General features: G+C 47.3%; 1 protein-coding gene across 9 annotated transcripts in view; it reads right to left on the minus strand.

Moving 5' to 3' along the window:
• The window catches only part of PDE4B (phosphodiesterase 4B), a 219,593-nt gene that overhangs the window by 22,647 nt on the left and 184,387 nt on the right, over positions 1-12,559 (minus strand). For 7 of the 9 annotated variants that reach the window (XM_069788481.1, XM_069788482.1, XM_069788486.1 and 4 more), the window contains one exon: positions 4,692-4,804. In XM_069788481.1, coding sequence (XP_069644582.1) covers positions 4,692-4,804 — 113 coding nt within the window. Of the gene's footprint in view, positions 1-2,171; positions 2,311-4,691; positions 4,836-12,559 lie in introns of those variants that run through there. The other 2 variants (XM_069788490.1, XM_069788489.1) reach the window with 2 other exon arrangements.

The following is a 12,559-nucleotide window of genomic DNA, read 5'->3' on the forward strand; positions in this document are numbered from 1 at the left end:
CATGGAGCATAACGATCGTCTAGTGTCCCGCTCTGCAGACAGCAGCTGTACGACTAAGAAACGGTTAACCACCGCAGAGCATGCCGACGTCAAACCTGACTCAACGTCAAACCTGACACGGGCAATGTGTGTTAGGGCTCTGCAGGGACCAGTTCTGCGGGGACTGCTGCAGAGCAATGCCAGGGGCTGCTCTGACTGGCCCATCACACTCCAGAGAGCTCTCCCGGTCGCGGATCCCTCTTTCTGTAACCCAAGTCCCCAGGCGAGGGGAATACCGGTATGCAGCGGGGGAACCGCGTGCGGAGCTCAGTGATTCATCCCAGCTTGTAAAAACAGGAGACGTGGAAGTCTCTTTGTTTCGCTGGCTGCTGCACAAGCGAACAAGCCTCTCTTTGTGCAGTGCTCGGCTATTTTAAAGCATATTAAACAAAGGAAGTTACAGCAAAAGCAAGCGAACGACTGAACAGCCCGGCACCACTTAAGGGAAACATCACGTACGAAGAGGACAACATTCGGGACTGTCGGACTGGCAGAAGACAGGCAGGCGAGCGTGGAGGCTGTGCAGCCCGGCACATACACTGCTGGCACTTGGCCCCCCGCCATGCTCGACCTCCACCATGGACCTCAGGAGTTTACATTAGTGTCCAGATGTTTATTTAGCCACTGTCTCCTGAAAGCTAGGTGCGGCCTTGCTCCTCTTTTCTGACCCAAATGCCCTTTGAAATACAAGCAAAACGAAATCAGTTATGTTTATCTTAGTGGCTTCTGGCTCACAAGCAACCAAGATAGGAGAGCAGAGCCCCGCTGTGCTGCTGCCCTGAGCCACTGGCTGAAAACGGCCTTGGGTGGCAAGATTTGAGTTGCGTTATTCAGCACTTGGGAGTAACGGAGATGTCTTTTAAAGAGTTGAAGTAAGAGAGTTTAAGGATTTACTCTGAGGTGTTTGTAGCTGCACAGGCAGTGCTGGCAGGGATGGGTCCCCCAGGGAAGAGTACGGCGAGAGAAGCGGGTTTTGAAAGTTGCGAGAGCACAAGGCAGGCACCCTGATGACAACACTTCTGTCTACTCAAAATTAGAATATCCCCACAGACCACAAATTACATTATCTGTCCATTTACTTACTCGATGGACTGCAAAAACCTCTAAATAAGACTGGTCTAATTTAAAGAGATGGAAAGGTGCTGCTTAGGTCCATTCAGATATATTCATTTTACACGTGATCTGGGCTGTATCCTGCATGGACAGGCAGGTAGCTCTTGAGAAATACTACATTTTTCCATCCCTCATTCCTATATTACGGCCCCGTAAAAACTTGCAGTCAGCAAGGCCAGCATTGCAGCTGGCAAGAATACTTGCTCCTTTTTATGATTCGGAGGATGCACTGAGCATGTCCTCCCCCAGATCCCAAATGCTATATTAGGTAATAGAGCCAAGGGGGTCCTGCGCTTCCGTCTGCAGGACAAGCGAGGCTGCGGACAGCTGCCTAATGCCAAACGCGACATTACAGGGTGGCCACCAAGAGACAAAATACCCCCTCTTTATCAGCAGGCCCATGACTCACAAATCCTTCTGAGACACAGCAGTTGCCTGAGCTGGAAGTTGGACAGGGTGATAAATGCAGGAAAAAAAGAATATATATGTTACAATAATGTAAATATGTGTGGTCTGCTTCTACAAGCAGCACTGAGTGTCTACAGAGCCTTTTACAGGTAATTTTGTTTCATTGCAAAGCTGCAGTGCCATACTCCGCTGGTAGCAAAAGATTAGTTCAATGTTAGGAGAATATATTCCCTTCAAGTCAGTTGCATTCCCTGCAACCAGGTAGTTTTCCAGGTAGTTTTTTTCTCTAATGTAGAAGGTTAAGGGCACTTAATAGAAGCTCACAGCTGGAGCGCAAGGGACTCAGGCTGGTTCGTGGATCAGGCACTGCTCTGGTAATGCATCAGGACTCACGGACGCTGACAACACACCCGGGGAACAGAGTTCCCCTCTTTGCCAGTTTTAAGTCCGACCCCGCTCGTGGGACTGTAGGGTCCCACTGTGCAAACAGCACTACTCCCTTGGCTCACACTGATGTCAGTGCAATCAGGCTCATTAGCTCACAGTAAGATTAGCTGCTCATTTCCTCACTTCTCCTGTAATTAACTCACATCTTAAAAAAGTATACGCACTTGTTTTAACTGATGTTTTCCGAAAACCATCAGCTTAAAGCCAGGATGCTGTCCTGCATGGCGCTTCCCCCCAGCGATTCCTTTTTGGTGCAGGACTTCTGAGAATCACCCCGCGAACACGTATGCCGAGATCCTCCCTCTCTCTCTGCTGTTGTTGCAACTCTGGATTTTCTAAACTACGTCTGTCAGGAAGGAGACAGGAAATTCGAGTCACACTTGCAACAGCTGTGCCATGCCTACTATCAGTCTCAAATGACGTAGTTTGGCTTGGGTGGCGCGGGGCCAGGAACTTGGTGAGAGCGGAGGTCAGGAAGATAGGTCACTGTTTATACTGCTCTTGCACTTGGGAGCATGCTGAGTCTATTTGCTTTCTTCCTATCTATACTGTTTCTCTTTCCGTTTTTCTTTAATAACGTGGAGCCCAAGCATCCTGTTTTCAAAACATCTGACTGTTTTGCTATTTACCGGTGACATATTTAAATGCCTTTGACCGAAGCAGGCAGTTGAGTGGGATACGTGGCGAAAGGCAAAACCTGACCAATTAAGGACCGTTGCAGCCTCCTCCTGAAGATGCACGTTTCCAACACAACGGCTTCTCACACTCTAAGATCACTCTGCAGATTGTACGTCTGAACCCGAAAGCCACAAACCCCCAAAACTAATTTGTGTCAATATTTACTGCTGATGAGGAAAGGAAAGCGAGGTGTGAGGCCATTTTATGCTTTTCTTTCACAGATGAAAGCAATACTGGAAGTTGACCAAAAAACGCAGACATTTCAGAAACCAGTTGTGAAAGAACAAAGTTTCGGGAACCTTTTGCTCGACTCAGCTGCAAGCCATTTGCACACAGAGGGAGCACAATTTGTAATTACTATAATAAGCAATATAGTTAGTCTTTCACCTTCACAAGTCCAGATTTGGCACTCAGTGGAAAAAAAATAATCTCAAAACGAAGGGCATCAGCGTCCACATTGGCCGTGCAGCCTTCTCTGCAGCCTAAACCTTTCTCAACTTTCACCCTGGCTTCCCTCGACACAAACTCAAAAAACATAAAATATGCCTTTCTTGAAAGCTCGGTCTATAAAACTTTTATTGCTTCCTTTGCCCCTGCACGTCGTGGTAATCACTAACAGAGGAGGAAGCTGAAATAACACGGGATTTCTTTGCTCAACTTTTTCCATAAAATCAGTTTATGATTCAGCATGTCTGATTTCATTAATTTCCGATTAGGAAAAAAACAATAACAAAATAACATCGGGTTGGTGCAGTACAACTCAGAACCGGGTTTAACGGTGACACCTGATCAAAGGCATAGATGCAGCGGACACAGCCCTCGCCCCAAAGACGGAGCAAGCTCACCCTGGGACTATATGACCTGCTCCATCGGACAATGCACGGCTGTAAACACCGCCTCCAAACCTGGGTGCAAAAACTGCGCTTGAAAAAAACAAGGCACGGGGATGGGGAGCAGCCAGCCTGTCCCGGAGGTGCGAAGGCTCTGCTGGCAGCCAAGCGCTGCCCCGGGCAGCGGCTGGATCAGAGCAGGGAGGTGGCTCCGGGCCCCGGGGGAGGGAGCGCCTTCCATCCGGCACCAGCCACTCTGGCAACTTACGGTCTGGCTTGGGGAGATGCTGCAGCGAAATTCATCTGCGATGCTGTGGCTCGGCAGGACGGAGGCTGGGGAGCTGGTTCCAGCACCGGGAATGGGGGCGAGGGGGGAGGAACATCAGCTTCCACAAGTTGCCCAGAGAAGGGCGTTCAGCCCTCGCGTTTCTCTTGCTTTCCTCTGCTGCTTCTCAGCGTTCTCCTGGGACTCTGCTCTCCCTCCTGCTTCTCTGACTTTTACCACAGCGTACTTTTCTTAGTTTTATTTTAGCACCTTACTCCTCGCAGAAAAACGCAAAACTCCCCTTTCGCTCACGGCGCATTAAAAACTAAAAGAAAAAAACCCAAAACGTCCCGGGAGGCGGGGGGGCAGCTTCTCTCGGCGCTCATTCCCTATGCACCATCTTTGACTTCGCACCCTCATCATATGCTGGCAAGCGGTGCCGAGCCAGCCCACCACATTAAAAACAAAATTAAACGCTTACCGAAAGACAAAACAGCAATAAAATAACGTACCACAATGTTTAGAGTTTGCCATTATTACGGACAGACAACAATGAAGATAATTGACTTTTGAAGTGATAATTTGTTAAATGCGGGCGTTTTCAGAGTGTTTCTGGTAATATCGGTTCCGAAGGGACCGGCGCTAATTGAAACCTCTTTTACTTCTCAGAGAAGAGCCCGGCGGTGAGGATCGCTCTCCCCAAGCCGGCCGCGCCGGGCCACCTCCAGTTGTTTTCTGGCCGTGCCCCCCCCGGGGGAAACGCGCACCTCCTTCCCCGGCAGTAACTCGGGAGTTGCTCTCCTGTACAGACGCGCAGGGGAACCGGGCATCAGGCTGCCGTGCCGCGCTCCGCACCGCCGCGCTCCGCATCCCTCCGCTCCGCTCCGCATCCCCCCCGCCGCTCGGCTCACCTTGTTGGATGCCATCTCGCTGACGGAGCGGTAGGTCTGGATGGTCTCCAGCTGATCCAGGCACCAGTCGAGCTCCTCCAGCGTCTCCATGGCCAGCTTCTGGTAGGGCTCCTCTGCGAAGAGGCAGACGGACATGTAGTCGGGCTGGCGCGGCGGCAGCCTCTCCATGCCGGGGCCGCCCGAGCCGCCGCCAGCACCGCCGGAGGTGCCGCACCGCTCCCTCATCATGCGGCCGCCGCTGCGCTCCCCTCGCCGCCGGCGAGCAAATCCCCGCCCGCCGCTGGCACCCGGCACGGCCCCGGCCCCGGCCGCCCGCCCCGGCCCGCCCCGGCCCGCCCCGGCCCCGCAGCCCGCCCTGCCCCCGCGGGACGGGGAACCGGGCGCCCCCCGGGCAGGGCAGGGCAGGGCAGGGCCGGGGCAGGCTGCGGGCTCCGGGACCGCCGGCCCTTCCCGCCCCTCGGGCCGCTGCGGGGGCCCGGGCCGCCCCCGCCGCTCCGCGCCCGGGATGCTGGTCCTGCGCCAGCCCCGCTCCCCGCCCGCCCGGGCCCCTGCGCCCTGCCGGAGCCGGCTCCCCGCGCCTGCCCCCCAGCCCTGCTGCTCCCCAACCCGGCCTGCTCCTGCCCCCCCCAGCCCTGCTGCTCCCCAACCCGGCCTGCTCCTGCCCCCCCCAGCCCTGCTGCTCCCCAACCCGGCCTGCTCCTGCCCCCCCAGCCCTGCTGCTCCCCAACCCGGCCTGCTCCTGCCCCCCCCCCCCCCAGCCCCGCTCCCTGCCGGTCCTGGTTCCCCAGCTCTGCTGGCCTTGTTCCCTCCCAGCCTTGACCACCAGCCCCACACCCCGCTGGTCCCACTCTCCGGTGCAAGCCGCCCGTGGTCCCCAGCAGGCCCCGCACCCCGGCCCTGCCAGCCCTACTCCCCAAGCCCGCCAGCCCCTGCTCCCACCGAGCTCTGCTCCTTGACCCTGCCAGCAGGACAACATGCTCCTGAGCGGCTCTCGGCGTAAAAGTTAAGGTTTACATAAGTGGATACAGTGAATCATAAAATCTTCCCATGAATGTAACTGCTTCTCATAATACCAGTGACATATGCTTACCCCGTAAATCTGTCAAAGTTAATGGATTCAGCATTTCTAATGGCACTGGCTGAGCAGGTAACAGTGACATCACAGGTCAGGATTGCTATGATATACACTCAGCAAAGTTTCTGCTGTATAGCGCGTACACTGTACACACATATGCCCCATACATGCGTATACCACTGCCCTCCCTATCAAACGCTCGCGGCCCCGGGGGAAGGAGCGGCACCTCGTGCCAGTATCCCCCCTTCATTAAGACAGATCCTCTTCCTCGTGCACCATATCCATAAAGCAATGAACACCATTAATAAGTATTGTATAGAGACCGTATGTTCAATGTTTGAAGTTACGTGGCAGAAAATAAACGCTGCCAAAGAGTAATTCAGCAATAAACTCGCAGGGAGCACTTGGCACAGACACATTTTAAAGATTCAGTAAATCTGAATCTTTGTGGCATTGGAAGTTAATGCTTTTTCTGTGCTCACAGAGCTCCAAACATGGCAAGTAATCTCGTTCTTGCATACTTCTGTGATACATATATCCAAAAGCAGGTGGAAATAGCCAAAACACACAGAACTTGGGCATATTTTCCTTTCTAACATGCATATTCTCTATCAACCAGTTCATCATGTAAATTAGTTGACCTGGAAGGGCTCAAATTCCTTGTAATAGAAAATGTTTGCACTGATAAAACTAACACGGGCTAAATCATGATTTTAGGAATAGGAAAAAAATCATCTCCTCAGACAAACTAAAGAGGAGCTGACCATATGTTTAAATAATGAAATGTGCTGCGTTACTGTAACGTGTTCCCTGGCTCTAAGACTTCTCAGTAAGCAGGACCATGACATACAACCACGGCGCGAGCTATGTGTGCAATCCTGTAGCAGGAGAAGGGATACGCTCACTGTGGCACTAACCCTAATTTAAGCCATTTGGGGATTTCCAGCCTTGCCCAGCATCGGGGTTGCAGGACCTGCTGCCCGTATCGCTTCGCTTCAAGTCTTCACCACCAAAAGAACCATCAGGGCAATGCAAGACCAAGAACAGAAATCTATACTTGATACTGAAGGACTTCTTTTCCCCAGAGCTGAGGAAGGGTCCAGGCTATTCCTTTACTTTGTAATCTGACTTTTGTGTAATAAATGGAAAAAAAAAACCCAACCAAAACCCAAGGAACGATACTACATATTAAGGAGAACAATGCAAATGAGGAAACTTCGGGGCTCAGGTATAGAGCAAGAGGGTTTGGTACTAGGCTACTGCCAGCTCTAAATTCTTTAAAATTTTATTTTTAGTTTTTAGTAGATGAGATAAAAATACAATCAATGTTTTATATATTCTAAATGTTTTTTAGAATTTTTAGCAGAGTATACCTGGACAGTTGTGCAAAACGATCCCTCCTTCCCACTGGTGTCTTGCAGCATGAGCTGCCTTTCTGCTTCATTTCAGTGAGGCTACCTGAAGGAAGCCTGTGAGCAGTGGGGATCCCTTCAGGCTGAAGCCTGGTTTACTCATGTAAAAATACGACCATTATTACTTACTTAAGCCTTTTCAACAGAAACATTTAGAGGACAATAGATTAACAATTTAAATGCAGATGTTTTGAAAACTGCCACTTAAAATATCTCTAGTTATTTCAATGGCAAAGATACAGTAAAGTGATAGTAAGCAGTTCTTGCTAAATATCATTTTAAGGAAAAAAAAGGTGAGTTCTGTTACTGTTCAAAAGCTGTTTAGCACCCAGTCTAGAAAAAGTGTTTTTCCATGTAAAAGCACTGTTAACGTTTTCTTTCAGAACTTGCTTTTTCTGACAGGGCACCAGCCTGCACATTTCCCCTGGCCTGCCCACAGCTCCAGCTGGGTCTTCAGACCCAGGGAAAGATGCATCACCTTAAGTGATTTCTTAAGTGAATTCTTCAGTGTCTTTTGGTTTCGACTAATCTAAATATTTTTTCACTCATTTTCTTAAGGAAATGAGTCTTGTGAAATGAGGCTCTGATGGTGTGCATCCCTCCAGGTGTCTGCATGTCTTTCAGCTTCTCCACCTTCCCTGCCCTCCTTCCTCAGTCATTTCTGAACCTGCTGGTGAGTTTTAGCACAACTTGCTTGGCCACTAAGTACGTCAAAGATACCACATTCGTACAAGTTTCAAGAAATTAGACAGTCCAGTAGAGGAAAAGACACTATCTTCCTGAACAGAAGGAAGGCAGCCCGACCTCGACCCTTCTTAGAAACTTGGTAACTGTCTCCTAAGCCACTTTCCAAGTGACCCAGTCTGAGACTGATCAACCTGGAAACCCCAATTCATGAACAAACCAACCCTCCTTGCGTACATGCAACTCTGCTAACTTCCTGTTTGTTAACTTCTTGTGACTATTTACAAATAAATGGTGACAGCACTGGCTATGATTCCACAGATAAGGCTAAATTTGCACGAGATGTTTCTGAAAACCAGCATGTAAAATTAAAATACATACTCCAAGTCCCTAATGAAATGTTGTAAGATACACAGCTCTCCAGAAATAACAGATACCACACCAATTAGAAGTTGCTCTTCTACGAATGTAATAACTTTCTGTAGGAATGATCTTAAAAGGGAATAACATAAATTTTCTAACTTCCTTAATAGTTAATATTCATGGATATATACCACATTAATCGTATCTGAATATTTTAAAATTAACAGTACTTTTTGATACTGATACGGGAAAACATACTTCAGAGCAGAACCCAACAGAGACCCCACAAGAAGGAGCAGCTCCTCCCTTCTTGACGCACTTCGCCACCTTCCACCTTGCTCAGTGGTCCTGCAGCATCAGCCCCTGCAGACGGCACAGCCAGTGTTGCGTTCCATACAGCACGATACACGAGAGTATGGTACACTCTCGATAGCCTGTGATGCTTCAGGGCCAGTGCTGCCTGCAGCAGCAGCAGCGTTTGCTTCTGCAGAGGTGGCCGTGTGGGGCGCAGGAGGGGACTGGAAGCAATGGTAGGCTTAAAAAATGCAAGCGGGGGAACAGAGGAACCCTACAAAAGCAGGGGGAAAGAAAAAGAAGTGTCAGAGGAGAAAGATGAAGTGCATCGGGATTCTCTCACTGAGCGGTATCTAGTGTCACTACAGGGATTCACGTAAACAGTAAACAGAAGTTTAGATGCTACACGGCATGATCTTTCCCTGAATCTCATGTGAGCGTCCCACTGACATCAGGAGGGCAACACCCTCTGCCAGAAACACTCCCAGACCTTCTCCACTCACAGACTTTGATAACCTTCCTGGTACAGCTGATACATGTGGTCACTTATGGAAACAGTCCTGCAATTTCTGGACATGGTCTCCTGGAATACTATATGATGCATCTTCAACTGTATCATGTTTCAGTTTATATTTGGGTGTTGCATAACCAAGCCCTTACCCGTAAAATTATAACCAGCATTTCCGTCATTTTTTCTAGTGCCCTATGTGAAATCATTTCCGAGACAGAAAAAAGAACTAATTAACGAAAGGAGTTAATTTCAGTTTTCAAGTATTACATGCTGTTTGTGCACAGCTTTTGATCCCAGCAGCAATTTAGCAGGAACTGTGGTGATATTTCGTCACAAGACCTGATTTGCTGCCAGTCCATCAGAGGACAGACTGGCTGAGCCCTCAGAAGCAACACACCATTTAATATTTTTCCACTAGCACTTAGAATGCTCTAGCATACTGAAATGTAATTCATTTATGTGCCAGTATATTGCAAAAACTGCATTTTTATATTTTTTGCCATCTATTTCTTTTTCATCTCTGTAAGATGATGGTACATACAGTATCTCTCACTAGAGAAGTGACTTAGCAGCCCATTTTTAGAAGCTTTTTCCCATGTACTGACTTGGCCATGCTATCATTTTCTCATGATGAGAGCTGCTAATGAATATGGACTTGAGGCCTTTTTTCTTCTTGAATGCTTGAAAAGTGAGAGGTTTTGGAGATCATCCTCTTTTCTGGGAGTGGTTCAGCATAAGAGAAAACATGCACTTCACCAGAAGGCCTATGAAGTGTCGTAGATGAGAAGGGGGCTTCATATGATGAACTCTTGCCCAACGGTCCCCCACCAACCCTGTCTGTACCACGCTTCTCTGCAGCACAGAGCTACAGCCCCTCACCACTGCATGGCTGTGCATGCAAGCCCCTGCCCTCGCTCTCGCTGAGCACGAGGCCAATGTTATCTGCAGCCGCAGCTGCACAGTGGTTCCTCTCTTAACCCACAAACTCACTGTCCCCATCCTGTTACCCAAAAGCACTGAGCCCCACGAGGCAGCAAGGCGGGATGGTGGGGCAGAGACCCTAGTCCCCAAGCTGCAGGAGTGAATGGTGGCTTTGCCCTCGACTGACACAGGAGATGAAACCACTTAGGAAACATTTTGAAACTAGATCCAAACGCCAAAATTCAAAGTGAGTTCTTCTCTCTCCTGATTCCCTCATGATCCTCTCTTGCCACCCTAGTCCCCTTTAAATAAATACATTAAGACATAGCATGTCTTGCTTCTGGCAGAAAGTGTAAAGGCTAAAAAGTTTTAAAGTGGCCAAAATACCAGATCCCAAACAGGTGAATTAAAAAAGTTAGAGAGGAGTTCCAGTTCTCCTCTTTGCTCAGTAGAATATTGCAGGAGCCAAACAACTAAGTTTTCCATGATCTAGCAGCCTAATATTACTAATGGGTTTCTATCTTGTGAACAGATTGTCCAATTTGGCAGGTGAGAAACGTTGAATACAAATATCTGCAGACATCTTTACAAACTCGGCTCTCCTCAACTCTTAAAGATCAAATTATGGACTGACTGTACTGGTAAAAGACTTAATTCCTAATTCTGCAAAGAAAAGAAATAGTTACTTCTAATGGACTGTAACTTCGCTCGTAAACTGTAGGCATGTAGAGTATTAAGACTCAAAAAACCCTTAATAGTCTCTATCAAAATGGGGTGCCAAAAAATTCAAAGAGAAACTTTTACAATGAAGGTTAAAAAGCAAGGCATTGCAGCTTGTAGCAGTCCTACCAACTTTAACACAGCATGTCCTACTCCACATGCAAAGCCACTTGTTTACAGTGCCAGTAAGACATCTTCTGGGTTATTTACTTTTAATTGCAGCTATTTATAATTATAAACTTCTTCAACATTTGAGACTGTCCTTCCCACAAGCACTCTGCGCTCAGCTCCAGCCTGCCTTCGTAGCAGCAATTCATCTGAGGCTCAAGGGACAGCCACTGAGGACACCAAAGTGCCCATTTTCCAGTGATTCCAGTTGAATTAATAAAAAATATTATCACTCTATCTTAACCTTACCTCAACAACAATTCAGACTCAGGATCAAATCTGTGCATTTAAAATTAAAATTAATGAGAGCAGTTGCTCACTTTTCCCTTGGCAAGGCTTTAATACTGGATCTGCTCCCAAATCCAGTACGTACAACGTGGCAATAGGCAGGCACTGAAACGTTCCCCAAATGTTTAACAAACTGATAAAATTCAACAAAACCTGGAGCAGATGAACCTTCATAAGAATCAAAAGATTAAAATGTAAGTATTACAAAAGAAAATGCTTCCTAACTCCCACTAGTGACAGAGAAACAAACGGCCATAATGAGTAGATTTGGTGAACTGAGCTCCACTATGGCTCTTAAGGTAAGCTGGGGCTTTTGAAGTCCTCATGTCCTTGTATGGGAACATGTAAATGTTTTTTCTGGTCCATGAAACTGCTTGCAGGCACTGAAAACTCTGCTTTAGGAAATGTTTGAAAGCACACTCCCAGGGGCCTAACTTGAAAATAGCATTAAGGGTGCAATTTTTAAATGTACGTAATTCTCAGTGTGAATCCATAGGAGGTTTTAGGTACATTTGAATATTTGGCTTATTTACAGATATTTAAAATAATTTACAAAGTAAGAACAAAAAAAAAAAGAAAGCACATTCAGATATGGACATTTCTTAAAAAATCGTAACAATATACATTATAAATCTTTATCGCTTAGAATTCATCAGAGGACTTTAAGACAACCCATTTTTAATTAAACAACATACTATATTTATTATAGATTATCATAATTGTTGTCATTATTATAGATGACAAAAAAGATTAAGAAGAGAAGGGAGATCCTCTAGTTAATCATGTGAATGACAGATTATTATTTTGTGAGCGGTATAGATATCACTAATGTTTACTGAAGGCTTCATTTACATTTCTCAGTCCTTCACTACTAATGACTAAGAGCTTACACCTAAGCAAGCTGGCAGAAGCCCTCTCTGTGGGATCCACACATATGATCTGATCCACAAAAGACTGATCCACCAGCTGAACTCATCTGTGCTTCAGCCAAGACCCATTTGATTTTAAATCCTGAAGCAGGTTAGAGGAGAGAAAAAGAAAGGAGAAGGAAAAGGAGAAGAAGGAAAAAAAGGAAGGGTGGCCTGCGCGATTTAACAAGGTACTCATGTGGTCATGGCTTAGATAAAAGTCACATAGATCCTGATCACCAAAGGTGCTCCCTCCTGTTCCCTTCAACAAAAGAATATGGCTATTTCAACTTCAGAAAGTGAGATTTGTTATATGCCCTGCAATAATTACTAGCCAGTGTCTAGCATCACTCTAAAACCCAGGAGCATGGAGCATGTTCAGTAAAACAGGTTTATCAACAAATGACATGCCAAAACTTGATAGAATAGGGACTTGTGCAGGCTGTCAGCCATTTACCCTTTGCCTTCCCTAATGTATCTGTGGTTGCTTACAGATTGTGCGGACATGTTTACATATTTATCCT

The sequence above is a fragment of the Haliaeetus albicilla genome, chromosome 8, assembly GCF_947461875.1.
Source record: "Haliaeetus albicilla chromosome 8, bHalAlb1.1, whole genome shotgun sequence".
Lineage (NCBI taxonomy): Eukaryota > Metazoa > Chordata > Aves > Accipitriformes > Accipitridae > Haliaeetus > Haliaeetus albicilla.